Source organism: Trachemys scripta, chromosome 8 (genome assembly GCF_013100865.1).
Source record: "Trachemys scripta elegans isolate TJP31775 chromosome 8, CAS_Tse_1.0, whole genome shotgun sequence".
Lineage (NCBI taxonomy): Eukaryota > Metazoa > Chordata > Testudines > Emydidae > Trachemys > Trachemys scripta.
Window position 1 is genome coordinate 55,192,132 of NC_048305.1, and position 22,396 is coordinate 55,214,527.

Genomic DNA, 22,396 nt, shown 5'->3' on the forward strand with positions numbered 1-22,396 from the left:
TTTCTAAAAACAAAGGAGATTCCTAGATAAAATGCCTCAAGATAGACTTAAGCTTGTAACAACATATCGCATTAATTTAAAGCATTGTTGATAGAATGTTGTAGTAATTACTAAACAAAAAATGAAAACCAAGGTATTTGGAATTAAGGTTCTGTAAACAACTCCCATATATCCAAACACTGTATTTCATCTACATTGCTGAAATGACCTCCATCATTGTAGAAGACACCAAAATCTCACCTCTTATCTATACAAATGCAGAAAAAGCATCTTCCTCATCACCATTCCACTGTGAGCCATGGACCCTAATCTACTTGATAGCTACTTTGTGTACACAAATTAGAAAGCTCACTGTGTCTACTTCATTCATACTTCCTATATGGCTTGAGACTGCACACTTAGAAACAAATCCAGTATACACCTTTGCTCCATTCACTCTGTGTGAATGGCTACAGATTCCTGAATAACACAAGTAACCAAACATGCATGGATGTGTGTATAATGTCATATATTTTCATTTGTAGCCCAAAATAAGAAAGCATTTAAAATTATTGCAATAAAAATAATATACCAATATTCCATTAGGTGAAAACTGAGTCCTTATAACCTTTGAGTCCTTATTATTTAGGCTTGATTTTTAGCAACAGCCTGAAATATCCATCTTGTTGTATAGGTATGGAAACCTGGAGACCTCAAAGTGTGAAGAAGATGGGAGCCAGAATTCCTCAGAGTCTAAAACAGTGCTCAGGAAGTAAGTGTGGCTTTATGCTGTACAGCAAAACCTCAGTCAGGATTGGATATTGAGAAAGGATGTGGTCAACATAATCCTCTTTTCCTTTGAAAATATGCAGCAATCCATGCTCGTTTTGATAACACAAAGCAGTAACTCTGTCATAACTCTAACAGATAGTACAAACCTCAAATCTCTGAGGGAGGCAGGGGAACTTTCCCAGAACAGATCAGACATGTTTCATGTGGTGGCCAACACATTATAGTGAGAAACTAAGCATGTTTGTTTCCCTTGCTTTTCTTATCCACAAAAATATATGATTATTCTTTATTATTGATTTTGTATTGTATTGCGATAGTGCCTTGAGACCCCAAGTGGCGATGAGGGCCTGCTTGTGCCAGGCTCTGTACATGATTCTAAAGTCATTTTTAAGTTTTGATGGCATGGTATGTTGTGTGCAAAATGGTGAAGCTATTTAAAAATATTAAATGTAAAAGAATAGTTGTCTTTCTCTCTTTTTAATTTCATGTGAAATATTATTTATCTTTAAGAGTCAAGAGTAAAATGAATCTTAGGTCACAGTATTTGTACTTTGACACTGGAATGATCTACAATTTGCATCTGCAACGGCAGCATAAAATAGCTGGATGATTGTATTTGATTACCCTGAGTAAAGACCTTTGACTCAGCTCTGTACAGCGTGTCAGTGCTGTCAACTTCCCCATAATACTGTCACAAATTCCATCGATGGGAGCATTATTAAATGTTTCTTAATTTCATTTTGCTGGTTTGTCTGTTGCATAACTGAAGAAAGGAGTCCACAGCTTTCAAGTTCTTCAGTTTGTTTTGAAAAAATAAGTCCAACACTCCTTTCCCATCACATGCCATATACAGCATAACCAGTGTTCCAAGCTCTTACTCTAGTATGTTTTCCTGCTAGAAATAACATTTTAACTGATGTTCAGGTTTTTGAGAGGGGGGAGGAGGTGGGGTTTGCATTCCCTATTCCAGCATTGTCTATTCCTAAGACACAGGTAGGTGGGTTTTATAGAGTATGGCATAGTTTTTCAAAACAGCATTATATTCTAAAACATTGCCAGCTTATCTGACACGCCAACCCCAGCACAGCCCAGCTCCTTACTCTACTGAGTCTCTGTGCTGATTGTGATGTCACAGCATAGCATGCTGTGGGGCATCTTATTGAAGCTGAGCTGGCAAATCTGGACTTGAGATGATATAAACCCTACTCAAACTGTAAGTTTGACAGTGGGCTCCATACCCTGCTGCCCTTTGCTGTGTGGGTTTAACAGGGACGGAATGTGGGTTAGTGGTTAGGGACCATGCTTTGGAAATCAAGACTTCCTGCTTCTACTGCCCACTCTTAAACTGAGGGTTTGTCTACATGTGAAACACTACAGAACTGTAACTGTGTCTCTGTAGTGCCTCAGCGTAGACACTACCTACGCTAACGGGAGGGGTTCTCTCATTGACATAGGAAATCCACCTCCCCAAGAGGTGGGAGCTAGGCTGATGGAAGAATTTTTCTGTCAATCTAGTACCATCTACATGGGGACTTAGGTGAGCTTAACTATATTGCTCAGGAGTGTGTATTTTTACACCCTGGAGCAACATAGCTGGGTCAATCTAATTTTCTAGTGTAGACCACCCCCGATTTGCTTGGTGACCTTAGGCAAATTGCTTAACCTCTCCGGGCCTTACAGTTTCTCCATCTGAAAAATACCAGTAATGAACATACAGGAGTGTAGTGGCACTTAATTAATGTTTGTAAAATACTATGAGATCCTCAATAGAAGGCTTTACTCAGAGACGAAGTATTATCCTGTAGTAATTTTTGTTATACACTTGTTGATCACCTTTAAATAAATGAGGTCAGAAATTAAGAGCTAACCATTGATAGGTTTGAGAGTTTGGAAGAAGAAATGTACTGGCTGTCAAGGCATTTGTACTGGGTTCAACATGGCAGCTTGAGTCTCTGATTCCTCTCTGCTGTAGGGAAAATAGAGCTAGCTGTATTGTCTCCCCATTTTGTCATAAAGCACTCATTCAAGCACATGTGGTAGTTTTTAAATATGTCAGAAATACAGAGAAGGCAGTAAAATGTGGTGGGTAGAGAAAATGGCTGAAGGCCAAAGGGTCCTGGGCTCCAATCCAAGCTGAGCCATTGAATCCCTTATGACTTTGGGAAAGCCACTTGACCTCTCTGTGTTTGGGTCAACCCAGCCATAAAACTTGAGGTAAGGCAAGATCTTGTTGCAAAACAGATGATGGATTTGAGTGAGTTTCATGGGAAAATAAACAGCTGAGGACCAAATATATATGTGAAGTATAGGGAATATGTAGTGGTGTGGTGTAGCATAGGGGTTTGTCAGCATGAGTTTGAGATGAGGGTGTTACTCACGAGTGGTGAATTTTAAAATGTACCATTGAAAACATTGGCATCGTTGGAAAAACAGATATTGAAAATGTGCTTGAAAAATATACCAACAAAGAAAGAAAAAAGATAATATAAGGAAAAAATTGAAAGCAGAAGAGGGAAAGAGGAGAGAACAAAAATGGAGAAGATACTTTCACCGATGTAAATTCAGACAAACTTCAATGTCTTTGGGGAGTCACTCTGGATTTATACCCATGTAAGAGTAAAATTTGACCCTGGATGTAAATTTGAGAGAAAATGGGTGAAAATAGTGAGGTATTGTCATTCAACGTATGTGCAAAATGACAGTCAATTGCATGTCAAGTGTGTGGAAGTGAAAGAGCAACAGAAGTAGCAATGTGTTGTGGGTTTTTTTAAGCAGCACTGCCTTGCACACTTTAACACCTTCCTGCTATTTGCTTTTCCTGCTACACCGTAGCTTCTTCCCTCTCGATACATAATTAATGCACTTTTGCACAACCCCGAATGCTAAATTGGTGCAAGTTATATTGCTTTATCACTTAAATACTTATTCCAATGAATCTACATCCAGCAAGTAACTTACACTAACATTTCCAGCACTGCTGAATTTGATCCCGAGACCTCCATGGGAGTGGTAACTTCTTACCGCATGTATGAATTTTATCCACATTCTTTTTTTTTATTAATTTACAAAAAGTTTCATACTAAAAATTTATAACAAAACGCATCAGATTAATAAATCTATAAAATGTATACGTGCTTTACACAGATGCTTTATAACTACAAATTCACACTCATTCCTCACCATTTCCCACTGCATCCCCCTTGGCTGCTCTGCCTACTAGCCTCTAACTTTAATGATAGATTCTAGGAAGTGGATAGCTTTCTGGTCATCTTGTATAACACGTGGTACTGGTAACTCAGACTTTCTCTTGGCTTGCGATTCTAATTCAGATATGATTTCATAACTCATTTCTCATAAAAGAAAAAAACGATACATCTTATGCTCACATTTTTATAAGGATGAAAGAAATAATAAGAAGAATTGGTAGTGTTGGTGGCTAGAAATAACCTGTCTCAGCATTTCTCTGTGGACAGTCTCTCACAGGGAATCATATAGTCAACAATTTTTTTCTTTCTCATATACTTTACCAGCCTTCTTTTGTAACAGTTCAGAATTACGTCTGGGATTTTAGTACCTCATCATAAAATTTAAAACCACACTTCCGCTGGTTTTGTACAAATATGCTACATAAGCGTTATGATTTTAAAAACAACTTTAGGATCAGACTTTAAAAAATAATGGCCTGTCTGCTCTCCAGGGCTATTAAAGATCTCATGGTTCTTTTTAAAAAAAATAAAAATAGAGATTTGCTCTGGCATTTTGGGTCATAACAACCCTGTCGTCTATTGTGTTGGACAAATAAGGAGTATGTTGGTTCAGGATAAAAGAATACATGAAGCAAGGCAAAATAAAAATCTATATCAAGAGTACAGCTAAGAGAAGAAATAAGACAATATGATAGTATTGAATGCCTAGAAGTTTACACAATAGACCAGTTAGCTTTTTGACAACTAGGCTGTATAGTTCAGATGTGTGCCTGGGTTGTCTCATTACCTTGTAACCAATATATAGGAAAATGCTACATTATTTTTTGCTGTTTTAATATTCCCAGTGCACCTCTGGTACAAAGACCCCACGGGCTACATTGGCATTAGCCATGGGACACTAGAAAGATAAAGTTATATCCATGAGCTTTCATGCCCATTTTAAGAATTCTGTGGAGTGGATCAGCCAAGCCAAGCTATTTAGGGGTCCCAGGTTTACTGAAGTTGTTTAGTGTATTGTGCATAAGAAAGACAAGCTTTCAAGAGATATCCCTCAATCACAGAATAGGTACCAGAGCAGTGGTGAACAGGTCCTGAATCAGCTTCTTGGCATTGATAGAGGTTGTACTCTCTACACATCTCTGAAAAAAGCTCATTCTCCATATTAAGTTTAAATTCAGGGCTAGTTTAGTGCTGACAGACTGCTGTACTAATACCCACAACTTAGACATATGGGCACAGTCCCAAATGTATTAAAGAGGCAACACATTAAAGAAACTGAATATTTCTCATACTTAAGATAGCAAGCATTTAGAGTTGGCCAGAGCTCATTCTGGATAGATGGAGACTAGTAAAGCCTTTGCAGTACAAAGTGTTGCAGCTGCTTGTCTGGGTTGCAGATCGGTGCTTTAAATGGATACCGGAGAACATTTTAGCAGTTGTCAGGGTCAAATGTGCTGTGATCATGTGCCTGTGGTTCACTGCTGGGGTTGTGACACTGGGAGTGCTTGGTAAGTGGCACATTATGCACTCCAGCTAAAGGTGCTTAGAATCTAGCCATCAACTTAAAAGGCTCATAGTAACAGTTCGTAGAAGTGATGAATCAGTCTTCAGATTAGACTGCAGATTAGAAGTGTCTAATCTAAATTTAGAGGTTCATTTGCGATGTTTGCAGTAAAGGGGGACAAGTTTAATGTTAATTAAGTTGCGACAAATCCACTGATTTGATCATATTTATTCAGTGTCCTGATACTTGCGTATGTCCACAGAGAATTGCTGAGTCAGGTTAGGCATTTCATTGAATAATCTGATTTGGAGAGATATCAGAGAATGTTGTCTGTAAACAATATGATCTTATATTCTTACCTGTACATAGAAATGCCTCATATATTTAGCCAGTGAAATTACTATTCAAAGGATATCAATAGACAGAGCAAACAAAATCTAATAACAGTAATAATGGAAATGTTTCACATATGTTACACAGTAAAGAAAGTGAATCACATTTGAATCCATTAATTTACATGGATGCTCTTGAGCCGAAATAGAAAAGCTAAGAGCTTCAGTAAACCCAGTCCAAAGTTATATTTCTCAAAGATACTGAAAAGAAAGCTCCTGAGTCAGAAACTCAGCCTCCTGATTGTGGTATCAGATATTTAGTAGGCATTTTTAGTTAGCTTTATTTATTTTAATTATTTGATTTTATTTTGCAGCATAGTGAAACCACATTAAGGGTACTATGAAAAAGGAGATTGCTTGTCTCAATCAAACTGAGGTTCAGGAAATGTACAAGCTCTTTTGTAGTGCAAAGAATCAGTGAGCTTCCCACTCACTGCAAGCCCACAAACAGTTCTCTTCTCCCATATCCCCAAGCATAACTGTTGCACCAGCATGACAGAGGATTGAGGTTTGAGACCCAAATGAACTGGAGCCACATCCAGGAAGATGGAAACAGAGAAGACTGTATCTTTCCTTCTAAAATTGATTTCAGTTTACCAGTTCATGACATCCCCAATGTATCCATTAAGCGACAAGGAGCAAAAGTGAATCAAAACATTTCTAAATGCTTGGTGCCTTTGTTCACTCAGCTAATGTCAAATCCAACTGAATCTGCTTTTGCTAGAACTATAAAAGGAACTTGGAATCTGATGCAGGAAATGAATCTGGCATCAAGTTCATGTCTAACCCCTCCTTCTCCTGCGGCACAGGAGGCTTCCACAAAGCCTCTCGGTAATAATGACCATGTGACATTCTTAGAGGTTCAGCTCTAATAAAGCACTACAGTGTTCCATGTTAATTATCCAAAACACTAGAACCTTCAATACCGATGCTGTAATGTTTTGGGCTATTGTTATAGAATGCTTGGGGTGGGGGAAGGTTATTTTTAATAAACTATTGATCCAGACCCTTTTGTGACAGAGAATTTGCCTTTTGTTACCTGTAAAGCTTATTATTTCAGCTGCTTATAAAAGGGTTTGGTGTACTTAAAGAACCAGATACTATGGGAGGGAAATCTGTGAACCTTTGGCTGACATTTGTACAAGGCTTTCCCTGGCTTCAGGAGATGTTCCTGAGGATTTGAAAGTAGCAAACAATATGATTCCCATATTACTTTAGACAAGGTAAAACTGAGACAATATGGTTGGGTTAACTTCATTTGTGAAGGAAATCTTGGAAATCATGTGAAACAGGAATGGTGGGACTGGCCCTTGCAAAGCACAGTTCGGCTGTTGGTATGTAGCGTGGATTTAGGAAAGGGGAGGTCATAGGAACAAAAGCTTCCTGTCCGGCTGGCTGATTCAGTAAGAAACTAGTCAGCCATCTTATATAACGCCTTTTGCAAATATACTTGGTGCTGTGCAGAGCTGAAAGCATAGCTTATGTTCATAAAAATTTCTCATCCTGGGGATAATAGTGGTGGACTTGGCAGAATTTTTAACCCCAATCAAGCCACTAAGATCCCCAAACTCTTTCTTTAGTACCAGCTGGGGTAAGAAAAATGCTGTGTGGCTACCTTCGCAGAGAAAGGTCCTCAAAAATCCCATCTGGACCTCTGCATCAGGACTTGCTCCATCAAGGCCCCACATCATAGCTATCCTTCCAGTCAAGGAATATTGGGCAGAGCTCATCTTGTAGCTTATCAATGCCATTCCAGAATCAACTGCTGTTAAGAGATATGAGGGACTCTCTCCCTCTGGTTTTCCATGTGTTTCCTGTCCTACTAGCTCTGCTCGCTGGGTGTAATAGAATCTTTGGGGTCACTGCAATAACTTCATAGCATGTCAGCCTTGGGATATTGCATTGCATTGTGGGGGCATAATGTGAGGTGATGAGTGGTGTCCTGTGGACCCATTTTGAAAGGTGACAAAACTACAGCTCTCTTCCCACCCAACAATGGGCTGATTAAGGGATTTAAAATTTTAGGGACAGGGTTCATACCAGTGGAGCAAGGAGAACCTCTAGATTAGTGAATAACAGCTTGAAAGCATTACTGAACAGAGCCCACATTGTGTGGCTCTCAAGACAGAAATTTAAAATCCAACGTTCAGTGGCAGCCCACAAGATATGCAGTACAGTATACCAGGGGTTCTCAATCTTTTTCTTTCTGAGCCCCCCTGACATATCATAAAAACTCCATGCCCCACCTGTGCCACAATAAATGGTTTTCTGCATATAAAAGCCAGGGACAGCATTAGGGGGTAGCAAGCAGGACAATTGGCAGGGGCCCCACACCGCAGGGCCCCTGCGAAGCTAAGTTGCTCAGGCTACTGCTTCAGCCCCAGGTGGCGGGGCTCAGGGTCCTGGGCTTCATTCCCAGCTTTCTGCCCTGGGCCCCAGCACTGGTCCTGCTTGGTGGACCCCCTCAAACCTGCCTATGGCCCCCCAGGGGGCCCCAGACCCCTGGTTGAGAACCACTGTAGTATACAATGTGGAGACAGACAAAGATTTATGGTTTGCAATCCCCCCATGAAGAATAGATTCTATGATGTTGCTTTCCTGTCTGAGATCTTGGAAGTCTCACATTCCTATCTGTTTCTTGGCCTATCAAGTACAGGGAGTTTCTTCCCAGGGACATCAAACATAAAGCTGCTACAAGATTTGGGCACTTGTCCAGCCTTTCTTCAGAATGCTTCCCTCCCTAATGTACTGATTGTTTAATCAGCCGATAGGAGGTCAGTGGGATACAGCCCCTGTCTGCACAATGTACTTTCTTTTTTTTTTCTTTTCCCCTCTTGACTGAAATTATTTTGCTGGCAAAATCAGTGTCTGTAACTGCTGTGAACTTTTCAACTCCACTCTGAGAGATTGGGCTTGTGTTAAACTCTGTTTATTTTTCAGTGTATGAAAGTGCCTGTCATCAATGGCACTAAATATAAAAAATGTGTTGAACAGTATTAGTACTAAAAAAAAAAAAAACCTTCTCAGAGCTATAAATGAGCTCTCACTTGCAACGCATCTCCAAATGGGCAGAAGCCTGATGAAAGGTCAACTTACCCTGGCTAACTAGTCAACAGACTAGTTGTTTATTGTAAAAGTGGGGTAAGCCACTGATACTTTCAAAACAGCAAGACATCTCTTTAAAATGCAGTATGGACATAGAAGCAGGAACATCTGTATTTGAAATAAAAGTAACTTTTAAACTAACCTCTGACTGAGGAATGAATGAGCTTGTTTAATGAAAAATATTAATAGTGAAACGGAAGATCCCAGGCTGTTCAGAAGAATAAAGCTGATAACCACAAAGAGCTTAGATCCTGAAGTCCTTACTCGGTTGTTAATCAAAGGGATTATTGACTGAGTAAAGATGGCAGGATTTAGCCCCAAGTGAACCATCTGAGTTGTACGGTCTTTGTTTTGAGTTTGTAATGAAGCCCCAAACCAAGAGAGTTTTGCATGTTTTCATCCTTGGTTGTTAATGTTTTGTGCATCTCGGCTCTTGTAATTCTAGAGCAGGGGTCGGCAACGTTCGGCATGCAGCTCGCCAGGGTAAGCACCCTGGCGGGCCGGGCCAGTTTTATTTACCTGCTGACGTGGCAGGTTCGGCCGATCGCGGCCCCCACTGGCCGCAGTTCGCCGTCCCGGGGCAATGGGGGCGGCGAGAAGCGGCGCGGGCGAGCGCTGTGCCGAATGTTGCCGACCCCTGTTCTAGAGTTAACCCCTGCTGGCTGCTCTAATCAAGTAATATTACTGTCAGTTTTCAAAGCACTCTTTCTGACCAGAAAAGCAGATTGCTTGCCATATTATAGAAGGGAATTGAAGAAACAGTAGTAGAAAATACGGAAATGTTTGTAAAATAACAAGTCAGCATAGTCTTAAAAACATACTGGCTATATAGGGAAAGATCATGGAGTATGGCTAGAACATAGAACAGAGGGTGATAGACAACCCAAATGCTAAAGCTTTTGAGGTTTTATTTTGCATGATTAGTTGAAGCTTATCCAAACAATCTACATTTCTTGTGTCTGCTAAACTGAAAGAGAAACATTGCAAAAACAATTTGGTTTGTATTTTGGGTGAAGGTTGTGCGTGTATGGAGTAGGGATGTTTCTATTATTATCTGAACCATTTCACCCAGGCCTAATGGTACCTTGTTTGATAGAGATATTGGATTAGATAGGCGAGTTTTGGTGCTGCTAAAAATAATGGATCTGATTTGCCACTGTCTTGCATCTTTGGGGAGTGATTGAGCACCTGTTTACAATGGTGTATATAACACCACTGTAGTCAACGGTAAAAATCTGTGTAAATGAGATTACAATAAAGCTCATGTGCAAAAATGGCACCAAATCAGAACTCTGTGTTCACGAACAGCAGTGGTAATATATTACACTTATTCTGTACCCTCTTTACACAGGTATACAAGACATACCGTATGTAATCAATCAATCTTTTCCAATGTACTTCTTTTCAGTGCAATAGCCTCAATCTTGAGAGCCTGGCTTGACCAATGCTCTGAAGACTTCCGAGAGCCACCCAATTACCCTTGTTTGCAGAAATTGCTGGATTACCTTAAACGGATCATGCCAGGCTCTGACCCGGAGAGAAGGGCACAAAACCTCTTGGAGCAGCTTCAGAAGCAAGAAGTGAAAAATGAGAGTAAGTTACATTTTTGCACGGCTATTACTGCCTAATCTCCCAGACTATCCCGAAGAACCTGAATTTTCAGGGTAAATTTTACGGGGTGTATTATTTGGATCCCATTTACAGTGATATAGATCAAGAGTGACTCCACTGAAGTCAGTGGGGTTACAATGGATGTAGAATCAGGCCCTCTGGACTTTTGCTTAGCTGTTTGCTTATTGAATCCCACAGAGATTGTAGCTACCATAGGGATGAAATACAAACATGAAGTGTGGAATAATATATCTAATAATTCTGATCGAAATTTGGGGAACTCCAGCGTTTCTAAGAACTCTGCCAGTGCACAGAAGTTGCTGCAACCGCGATATAGTTAATTGCAATTGCATTCTCTGTCTTCAGAGTAAAACCACAGCTGCTCTGTAATTAGTTTTCTCATTAAATTAATTAATTAATTAAAAATCCCATCAAATGTTACTCTGCTGTGACCAAATGCACATTCAGTCACAATCCTATTTGTCATGAAAGCTTCTCTTCCCAGTTACCACCATGTCAAAGGAAATGCCTGTGGCTGTTTTTTCCTATTTGAGTGACAAGCTGCTGACATCCAAGGACAGAGGAAAATTTTACTTTACCAGGTCAAAGATCCACTGAAACAATAGTGAGCTGTAGTAACACACAAATGCTATGTAGTGTCAAACTTGGCACATAGTCCGTACCCGAGCTAGAAAGTTTCCTGTGACATAATTAGCATAGCTAGAAAGTTACCGGAATTTGTGCAATGTGAGAACCAGATTCAATGTCCATCTTTGACAGATGAATGAAAGGAAATGATACATGGAATAAGAAGGAAGAAGGCAAACAACAAAAAAGTAACATTTCATCTCAGAAACATTACCTGCCGGATGTTCCAGAAATGAGGAATTATTGCATAATCAGACACAATGCCAAATGAATTTATGCATTTAAATCTGTATAAAAAGGTCTATTGCATAAAATCCAAATGTTTTCCTCATCAGAAAAAAGCAAGTCTACAGTGTTGCTAATATGTGTCTAATGATGGTCTTTCCTGGATTTGGTTCTAGCAGGCTAAACAATGAAAGTCCAAGGGCTCTATTTTTTAGATCCAATTGTTGTCCAAAAGGAGCAGAAGTTCCCAGGCACTCAGCTGCTGCACTAATTTCCTGAAGTAACACTTGAAAAGGTTCCTACTTGAGTCACAGGCACTTCACTTGAATGAGAATAAAATTACTTGAATGCTGCAAGAATAAAGGCAGTTAATAAAAATTAACAAGTTATTTTGAGGGTCTGATGAGAGCTGCTTTATAGCGGTGACTCATTTTATTTCATGTCCGTTCTATGTCTGCTCACCTTATACAAAACTGAAACAATCATTTGTTTCAAAGTTCAGATTTGAATACACGATAATAATCATTGTTATAATTTAATGCTATCTAATACTATACATTGACATGAACTTTACAAATATAGACCCGGATCTGACAATCTGATTGATATGGGGCACTGCACAGGTCCACCCTTTGTGGATTAGACTGCCAGATTGTGGCCATAGAGACTACATGTTCTCTGCCCCAAAGAGCTTGCATCTTAAAAATACACAACCAGGCAAGCACAGGACAGCAGTTCAGGAGCAGGAGTGTATGGAGATTACTAGTGATGTCAGGAAGAGAATAGCAGGTTTGAGAGATGGGTGTTAAAGAAGGATTTGAAGGAGGAAAGTGTTCTTCGCATATGGGGACTGGAAGACTGCTTCAGCTGTAGGGACAATGTGACAGAAGGTGTGAAAATGAGAGTGGGAAAAGAAGATAAAGGGGTCTGTAAAGGAAAAGACTTGGGAGGGGCAGGAAGGTGTGTAAAGAAAATGAGAACAGAGTTGAAGACAAGATTGTTTAAGATCTTTTGGGTGTCATGGAGTTGAATTTGATAATCTAGGATGCAAAAAGGCAGTGGGGGGATTCCAGCAAGGGGCAGTGTGCTCAAAAAAAGAGGAAAGAGGTGATTTTCATAAACCGTTGTTATGAAAATTAGGGCTGTCAATTAATTGCAGTTAACTCACACGATTGACTTAAAAAAATTAATCGCAATTAAAAAAATTAATTGCGATTTATCACAGTTTTAATTGCACTATTAAACAATAGAATATCAATTAAATATTTTTGAATGTTTTTCCACATATTCAAATGTATTGATTTCAATTACAACATAGTATACAAAGTAGACAATGCTCACTTTATTTTTTAATACAGATATTTGCACTGTAAAAATGGCAAACAAAAGTAACAGTATTTTTCAGTTCACCTCATCAAGTACTGTAGTGCCATCTCTTTATCATGAAAGATCTACTTATAAATGTAGATTTTTTTTGTTACATAAGTGCACTCAAAAACAAAACAATGTAAAACTGTAGAGCCTACAAATCCACTCAGTCCTACTTCTTGTGCAGCTAATCGCTAAGACAAACAAGTTTGTTTACATTTACAGGCGTTAATGCTGCCCGCTTCTTATTTACAATGTCACCTGAAAGTGAGAACAGGCGTTCGCATGGCACTTTTGTAGCTGTCATTGCAAGGTCTTTACATGCCAGATATGCTAAACATTCGTATGCTTCTTCATGTTTCGTCCACCATTCCAGAGGACATGCATCCATGCTGATGATGCTCATTAAAAAAAAATGCATTAATTAAATTTGACTCTGATCTCCTTGCGGGAGAATTGTATGTCTCCTACTCTGTGTTTTACCTGCATTCTGCCATATATTTCGTATTATAGCAGTCTCGGTCATCATGATGACCCAGCACATGTTCGTTTTAAGAACACTTTCACTGCAGATTTGACAAAACGCAAAGAAGGTACCAATGTAAGATTTCTAAAGATAGCTACAGTACTCGATCCAAGGTTTAAGAATCTGAAGTACCTTCCAAAATCTGAGAGGGACAAGGTGTAGAGCATGTTTTCAGAAGTCTTAAAAGAGCAACATTCTGATGCAGAAACTACAGAACCCGAACCACCAAAAAAGAAAATCAACCTTCTGCTGGTGGCATCTGACTCAGATGATGAAAGTGAACATGCGTCAGTCCGCACTGCTTTGGATCATTGTTGAGCAGAACCTGTCATCAGTATGGATGCATGTCCTCTGGAATGGTGGCTGAAGCATGAAGGGACATATGAATCTTTAGTGCATCTGGCATGTAAGTCTCTTGCGATGCCAGCTACAGCAGTGCCATGTGAACGCTTGTTCTCACTTTCAGGTGACACTGTATATAAGAGGTGGGCAGCATTATCTCCTGCAAATGTAACCAAACTTGTTTGTCTGAGCGATTGGCTGAAAAGAAGTAGGACTGAGTGGACTTGTAGGCTCTAAAGTTTTACATTGTTTTATTTTTGAATGCAGTTGTTTTTTGTACATAATTCTACATTTATAAGTTCAATTTTTATGATAAAGAGATTGCACTACTGTACTTGTTAGGTGAATTGAAAGATACTATTTTTTTTGGTTTTATAGTGCAAATATTTGTAATAAAAAATAAACATAAAGTGAGCACTGTACACTTTGTATTCTGTGTTGTAAGTGAAAGCAATATATTTGAAAATGTTGAAAACATCCAAAACTATTTAAATGGTATTCGATTATTGTTTAACAGTGCGACTAATCGCAATACATTTTTTTAATCACTTGACAACCCTAATGAAAATCTATTTCCATGTGTTTATTTTTATAAAATATCTGCAGATAAGGCTGCAGAAGACATTTCCACAAACCTCTTTTAGCTCTTTGAATAAATTGGTATATCTGGATTCCTGTCCTTGCCTTCCAATAGTTCTAATTTGTTACAGTAGAGTCTTGCACTAATGACTGGGAGACCCAATGTGAACTACTAGAGTTTGCAAGGTAGTAAACAAAGAGAAGACAAACATTTTTGGGAAAAAGGAAGATCCATCACATAATTTCCTTTGTTATTTTGACATTTGCTTAGTTGTAATTTGATATGAAATACTTCAGAGATACTCTGAAATGTATTGTATATTTTGTCAAGCCTTAATAATCGAGACCTCATTACAACAGCTTTGCTGTTAAATCTTTGTTGAGAGATGGGAGAGTCCACCAATTTTTTTATTTTTTTTTTTTTTGGACTGGATCTCCTCTTCCTGCAGTAAAATCCATGGGATGGGGATTTAGGGAGAATGAAGTATCTTCATCGATCCTTTAGGTGAGATCCTCCCTAATCTTTGAGTGGTGGGGAAAGTTTTCCCTGATGGACTAAACCATGGTTTCCCCCCCAAACCTGGAGGGTCCTCTAGGATCTTTGTGCATCTTGGGGGAGCCACAGGCTGTCAGAGCCATGTGCCTCTGCACCAGCTCTATTTCCCCACTCCCAAGTAATGCTGCTCCCGTGGAGTCTGTAAAGGAGTATCTTGCCATGGAGACTCAGCATCAACTTTGCAGAGCAGGAAGAACCATATTGGGTTACTCTCTCTTCTCCCCAGCTCGAGCCACACCAGGACTTCTATAGGACCCCAGGCAGGAGAGTATACTACCAAGGAAATGTCTAACACCCCCCCCCCCCTTCCATACAGGAGAGTCTAAATCTGAATGCAAAGGGTCCCCTATGCACTGAATGTGGGACACTATCTGGCCCTTTGATAGTTCAATTTTTTTTAGGTTATAAAGCATATTGACTATCAAAGGGTGGATTAATGAGGTTCTGCTATAGGAGGGAGAAATTTTTATACCTGCAAGTCTTGTCTGTGTTGGTTGTAAATTCTTCAGAGGAAGGACTCTATTCCATTATGTGTCTCACTACAATGCCTAGCATGAGAGAGCCCTGACATCAGTTAGGATCTGTAGGCTCCACTATAATACAGATAAATAATGGTAATAATAAACAATGGCTTTAATTAACTGTTTAGCATGTGTATGTTACCAAGTAATATTATATTTTCCATGCTGGACAGATGGGTTCCATAACACCTTCAGTTTCAGCCTTGATGAGGAAGAGGAAATGGAGACTGGTGGGCCAGAAGAGTTCTCTTTTTTCCCAGAAGACCTTGTGGCAGAGCAATTAACATACATGGATGCAGTAAGTACTGTGTACATTTAGGGGGGAAAGCTACTGGGGAAAATGCTAGGGTACTTCGTGTTGTTATTTTAATCTTTCTTTTAACTCATGTTAACCAATACAAATGTAGTGTTCCAAAAAGCTGCTAGCCTTATCAGGGCAGCAACACAGAACTCTTTTAGGTTACCTGATCCTATTTCAGCCAGTTGGATTGTTTCATTCAGCCAAGGGTTTTTAAAATTGTGTGTGTGTGTGTCAATATATATTGCTAGTTCATGGCCTTTTTGCAAAGATCAAGGATAGCATAGTATATGTTTAATATCTGATACCGGTTGTGACTATATCTCACTCTTACATAGACATCTATAATTACTATGCTCATACTAGTCTGTTCTTGTGGATAGTATTGGTATCTTTTGATATGTAGATAAAGGTGTGTGTGTACATAAATAGATATACTCATACTGTATATGTGATATGTGTGTACACAAGACACGCTTTCTCCCCTCACCTCCCCCGCCCGTTAGCTTTTTGCCAGCCAGGGTGGAAAACATTTAACCCCTATCCCAAACACACACACACACAGTCATTCAGTGAACCAAAGAAAAGAAGGCTGGTCAATCAGTGTGGGGGTGGGAGGGAACCCAGCTGAATGTGACAGTGGTACAGCACCCCCTGGAAGACGGCATCCAGAGCGACTGCCCGGCTTCTCCTCCCCAAGAATCAGCCCTGTGCAGCCGTCCATTAGCTCAAACAAGCTAAATGTTCTAAGTACTTTTTAGCTGACCATTATGCATTTCCTTTTTGTCCTCAAGTATATATGGAGCAGAGTAAATATTCATATCAGAGAAAATGAGCATTTATCTGTTAATATACTCTCAGTTTTAGATCCAGCATACTGTAAAAAGATGTATTTCTACATATTAACAATAGGAATCTCAGAGAGCCCTGTCGATTTACAAACCCCTTTCTTGTTCTAGAAGCTCTTTAAGAAAGTGGTGCCCCACCATTGCTTGGGGTGCATCTGGTCTCGGAGGGATAAGAAAGAAAACAAACACTTGGCACCCACCATCAGAGCCACCATCTCTCAGTTCAACACAGTTACCAAATGTGTCGTCAGCACCATCCTGAAGGGCAAGGACCTCAAAACACAGCAGAGAGCCAAGATCATTGAGAAATGGATTCATATTGCACATGTAAAGCATTCGTTCTGTCCTGTTTCAATTAATGGTGATTTGGGAGGTGGGGGGGTCATGTGCTTTGTCCACAGGTTATTTTTCACACTGACTCCCTTGGTGGCCTTGAGCAAGATCCTGCATTTCCCCATCCTGAAAATGGGGTTGTTAATGCTGCCTTATCACAGCGTTGCGAGTGTTAATGAGTGGATGATACATGTGCTTCGAAGGTAGGAAGTGCTGTGTCAGTGCTATTATTATGGTGAGAGAGGTTTGCAAAGTCAAACAATTCATCTTCCCTAGGAAAGAAAAATGACTAATCTTCTTGAAGGAAGTGGAATTCTGTCGAAGTCCTCTTAAAGTTAGATGCATTAGGCCATATTTCCCAAGGAAAGTGTAACAGGAATGTAATAAGGTCATTGATGGTGCCCACAAAACCTCACATAGACTGGGTGGTTGCATCTACAGCCCATTTGCTCACTCAGGTATGTGTTTTGCTTACACACAGTCAAATGTTAATGAGTGCAGAGGATGCATGCATCATTTTTGTGTGTCCCCCTGTTGCATCCTTATTTGAAAGTTTGTCCCATCTGTTGTTTTGAGAGGGGAGTTCTCCAGTATCCTCTAATTTTTCTGCCCTTTTACTCCTCTTCACACCTTTTATAAAAGGCCTCCACACTGCTGATAGCCTGCACCATAATTTAGGGCAGGCAGGGTCTGGATGAAGCTCCCTCTAGAGCCTCGATCAGTCAGAGGGGTCAATGGAGAGTGATAGGTGTTCTCCCTTTGACGGACTCAGTGCAATGATTCTGCAGCATTCTTTCTTAGTCCTTGGTGCCATGAGGGTGCAGAGTAGGGGTGAGAAACCGACCTTGATTCCAAGCGAGGACCTTTCCACATGGTAGCACTCTGTGTTATTAATAGACTAGTGGACTCCCAAGGCCTAAATTTATTAATACTCATTTATCAGCTATCCAGGAATGATTGCATCCCTCTTGATGCTTCATGACTTCTGAGTAAACTGTGTGAGATGATTCAGGGACAATCTTTAAATATCATAAGAACATAAGAATGGCCATGCTGGATCAGAACAATGGTCTGTCTAGCCCAGTATCCTGTCTCTGACAATGGCCAGTACCAGAACTTCAAAACAGGGCAGTTGGAGTCATCCAACCCTGTCTTCTCATCCCAGCTTCTGGCAGTCAGAGGTTTAGGGTTGCCCTGAACATGGGGTTGCATCCCTGACCATCTTGGCTAATAGCCATTGATGGACCTATTTTCCATGAATTTATCCAGTTCTTTTTTCAACCCACTTATAGTTTTCAGTATCACAACATCCCATGGCAATGAGTTCCACAGGTTAACTGTGTGTTATGTGGGAAAAGTACTTTTGCTTGTTTGTTTTAAACCTGCTGGCTGTTAATTTCATCAGGTAACCCCTGTTTTTTGTATTGTGTGAAAGGGCAAATAACAATTCTCTATTCACTTTTTCTATACCATTCATCATTTTATAGACACCCCCCCTACCCCCGTCTCACTTCTCTAATCTGAACAGCACTAATCTTTTTAGTCTCTCCTTGTATGGAAGCCATTGCTTGCACTTCTCTGAACCTTTTCTAGTTCTACTGTATCCTTTTATGAGATGTGGCTAACAGAACTGGACACAACATTCAAGGGGTAGGCAAAGAAATATGAGTAAAACAGTAAAAGGTGCTTCCTGTGCCCTTTGCTTTAATCCCAGTTTGTGTTTCTCCTGTTCCAAATGGGAAACTGGGTTTCTGAGCAAATGGAAACTATTTTGAAGGAATCGAATGCAAGTGAGATTCTATGTATCGGCTACCAGAAAAACAAAATCCCTTAGAAATAATTCGTCTTCGTCTTCAACAGGTAATTGTAATTTCTTTCCTTCTCCATTTATAAATCCCATAAAACTAGAATTTAAAACACGAGATCACTAAACTAGATATTTTCTTACTTAAACACAACTTATTTCAAAGTAAAGTAAATGGTAAGATTTAGATAAATGATCAGACACAAAATTTATAATAATAATAGTAAAAGTATTTTGGGGAAAATGCAGAAAAATTAAGTTTTTGCTCATAGTATTGTTGTTTTGAATAACCCTTGACACTGCAATATATTTGCTTATGGAATCATTTACTTTGTCCATTGGGCATGGTCCCTAGTTTGTAGTTACAGATTTACTCAAAAGAACAGAAGAAATGTTAGGAAAGGCCGTCTGGTTCAAGATGTCTGCCCTTTCTTTGCTTCACCTTAATCCTATTCCCTGCTTTTTCTCCATACCCCAGGTATCTCTAGAACTCCTTTTTACTCTTTGCTTCAGTTGCTTTCCCTAGTAATTGATTCCATATGTTTCTCACTTGTTTGCATGATATCATTTTGTCTGAGTTCCTTCAGCAACCCTGGCTTCCTAATGTTTTAGATTCTATCTTCTATTTGTTGGATGCTTCATGAACTGTGCTCATGAGGGCTGGGCTGCTGGCACTGAGATAGTTTTGTTTTAATGCTTCAGTGTTCCTTTAAAAATAAATCTAACGCACATTAAAGAGATACAAAATAAGCAATACTTAAAAAATCAGGACAAATATTGAGTTTTTCAGTCTTGATTTGTTTTTATGCCTCTAGAAGCAAAATTGTTAGTATTGGCACCTAGACAGGTGGGAATGGATGGCTCAGGGAACTCTGCTGGCTGACTCTAGGCATGTTGCTTCAACTTTCTATCCCTCCGTTTCCCCACCTGTAAAATGGGGCTAATGATCCCTCCTTTGTAAAGCACTTTGAGCTTGACTGATGAAAAGGGCACATTAAGGACTAGGTATTATTATGGGAAGTAGAGTCTTTCACCTCTACATTGGCAGTTCTAATTCAGCCTAAATCAGTAGGTGACCAACTTCTGTTATCATCTGATGTTTCTTTGAAGGCCAGTGTGAAATGGCTTAGATGGTGTCAGTCTTGTTTTCTGGTACACAGGTGTCAATCACAAAAACCATCATCCAAGGTATTAATGGATACCCTTGTTTGGAAGTTTAAGAGGCGAAGATTGAATGGAGATTAAACTACCTTCTCATTCCTAGGGGTGGTCCCTCAAGGACAGGGGATGCCTATTGAGAGGGTAGCGGGAGTGGCAGGGGAAGTCTGGACTGTCACTGCCCACGTAGTATCTGATCTTTGACCTTCAGCTTCCAGGACTGTCAATCTAGCATCTTTCAGCAGTCCTAAATTCACACACAAAATTAAATACTGCAGCCCTAGTTGAACCCATGAAGAATGCATGTGCACACTCAGTCAAATAATTGCATGGGCAGAATAGCTAGCTACACATATAGTTCCATACTTCCAAATGGAATTGCTTATGTTGCATGCACAAATGAATGTTTTGCCTGTGCTTGAGAATCTGCCCATTAAACTGAAATTAGTCACTAAAAAAATGACTGTAACAGGGCCAGCTCCAGGCACCAGCGAAGGAAGCAGGTGCTTGGGGCGGCCAATGGAAAGGGGCGGCACGTCCGGGAATTCGGTGGCGGGTCCCTTAGTCCCTCTCCTCCTCTTTGAGCTGCCGCCGAAGAGGAAGAGAGGGAGCGAGGGACCCACTGCCGAAGAATGAAGCGGCGCGATTGAGCTGCCGCCGAAGTGCCGCCAATTGGCTTTATCTTTTTTTTTTCCCCGCTTCGCCGGTTGGGGAGGCGAAAAAGCTGGAGCTGGGCCTGCTCTGTAAATAAGGCAGTGTGGGGTTCCATGCTTATTGTCTGTCAATGATCTTCAGAGCCAATTTGATATGTTTAAAAGTCAAGATATGTTTTTCTAACTGCCAGCCCTTCAGACTCCACCTTGGATCTAAAATTACTGAGCAAGAACGGCCAATTTTCTACATTAAATATTTTCTTTAAAAATAAAAAAGGAATCACTAATTGCCTATTAAAATTCCTTTTTAAAATCAAGGTTATTTTTGAGTATTTCAGGTACAGGAAAGCTTCTGATTGTTTTATGTATGTGTCACTTAAAAAGAGGCAAAGCAAAAAAAACCCTGAAGCAGAAAAATGTTGGCTAAAGTTTAGCCTGTAGTGAATAAAATGAACATCTGAAAACATGGATATATAATGGGAGTCCTGATGTTTTTCTTAAATCCAGTGGAAGCTGTAAAGTAAAGATGGGCCCACACTGGCACCTACTTTCCCAACCTCTTTCATGTTTGGGGAGCAGAGTGTTTCAGGATCAGATTTCTGGATCCAAACCATCCCCTATGGTTTGGATTCTGAGCTGAGCCCAAACCAAGAAGAAGCCTGTTTTCTACTGTTGCCAAAGATCTTGTTAGAAAGCTGTTTTGTGAGATTTTGGCACAAGGTGCCAGAAATCTTACAAGAATAGCTTTCGAGCTTTTGGTATCATCAGGTCTGACCCTGAACTTTTGAATAATGCCTTTGGCCCCAACTACAGTCTTTTGATACCAACCTTAGTACAAACCTAGCCCAAATGCCATCACCGTATGCTCTGCTACTCTCTAATATTAACATTATAAGATAAATTCTTAAACAGCATCTAATGTTGTGCATAGCTCATGCTCATAAACATGTGAGTAACGTTAGAGGCTGCATTTAAAAATGTGACTTTTAATGTTAATATTAGAGACTAGCAGAGCAGGTGGTATTTGCATGTGCATGCATGAACTGCTGGGCTGTGGACACACTTTCATGAGTTCTTCGGAGAGCGGGTTAGTCACAGGATGCTTGTTCTTTTTCCACCTCCTCCTTCCTTCCATATAAGCCTCTGTTATAATTGCCACAAAGATGTTGTGTGATTACAAATGGGAGGGAGATGTCTTTGAGCCAGTCTCTCTATTCAGATGTGCTCCCTCCATGGAGAGGTTTGAGGGCTCTTACCTTAAACAACGTACATGCCTGAATATGTTGATCTTTTGTGTGTATTTTTAAATTGTCATTTAGTTTGGCAAGGTTCATCATTTTAAATTCAACTTGCAAATAGGCAGGCCCCAACTTTCCCCAGCAGGGGGAGAAAGTAATTATAAAGTGCTTGTTAATAGGATAAAGTTTGTTTTCTTTAGCTTGACTTCAGAGACCCACCTCCACTAGTATTTTTACTAGGAGAGCTGGAAGCTATACAAAAAAATGAAAGTGAAGAAAACAAGGATTAAGTGCCAAAACCTATAAAGGTTTTGGTAGGTGGGGAGGGAGAGGGGAGCCATTTTTGATGCCCTATATTTGTACAGCTGCCTATTGAGCAGTAAGAATTCACCACAGCTGTGAGATTAGAAAAACAGGAAATCGCCAGCTCACTTGTAATATTGATCTTTAACTCTCCTTTATTTTTTATTCCCTCCCTTTACAGGAATGTAGGATCCTGAAGAATTTTTCCTCCTTGAGGGCCATTGTTTCAGCACTACAGTCCAACTCCATCTACCGGTTAAAGAAGACCTGGGCGTCTGTTCCAAAGTAATCCTCCCACTCTCCTTTTAGCCCCTTTCCTCTGACTGGCCCACAACAAAAACAAAGTACGGTTATGCTTAGGGCAGGTCTATAGTACAAATTTTTGCTGATGCAAATAATAAGACCGC

The 22,396-nt window shown here is 40.0% G+C and overlaps 1 protein-coding gene across 6 annotated transcripts in view; it reads left to right on the forward strand.

Moving 5' to 3' along the window:
* RGL1 (ral guanine nucleotide dissociation stimulator like 1) overlaps nt 1-22,396 on the forward strand; it is a 150,392-nt gene that overhangs the window by 98,357 nt on the left and 29,639 nt on the right. For 5 of the 6 annotated variants that reach the window (XM_034779671.1, XM_034779665.1, XM_034779669.1 and 2 more), the window contains 5 exons: nt 674-751; nt 10,387-10,571; nt 15,528-15,652; nt 16,612-16,827; nt 22,171-22,274. In XM_034779671.1, coding sequence (XP_034635562.1) covers nt 674-751; nt 10,387-10,571; nt 15,528-15,652; nt 16,612-16,827; nt 22,171-22,274 — 708 coding nt within the window. The remainder of the gene's footprint in view (nt 1-673; nt 752-10,386; nt 10,572-15,527; nt 15,653-16,611; nt 16,828-22,170; nt 22,275-22,396) is intronic. The other variant, XM_034779668.1, reaches the window with a different exon arrangement.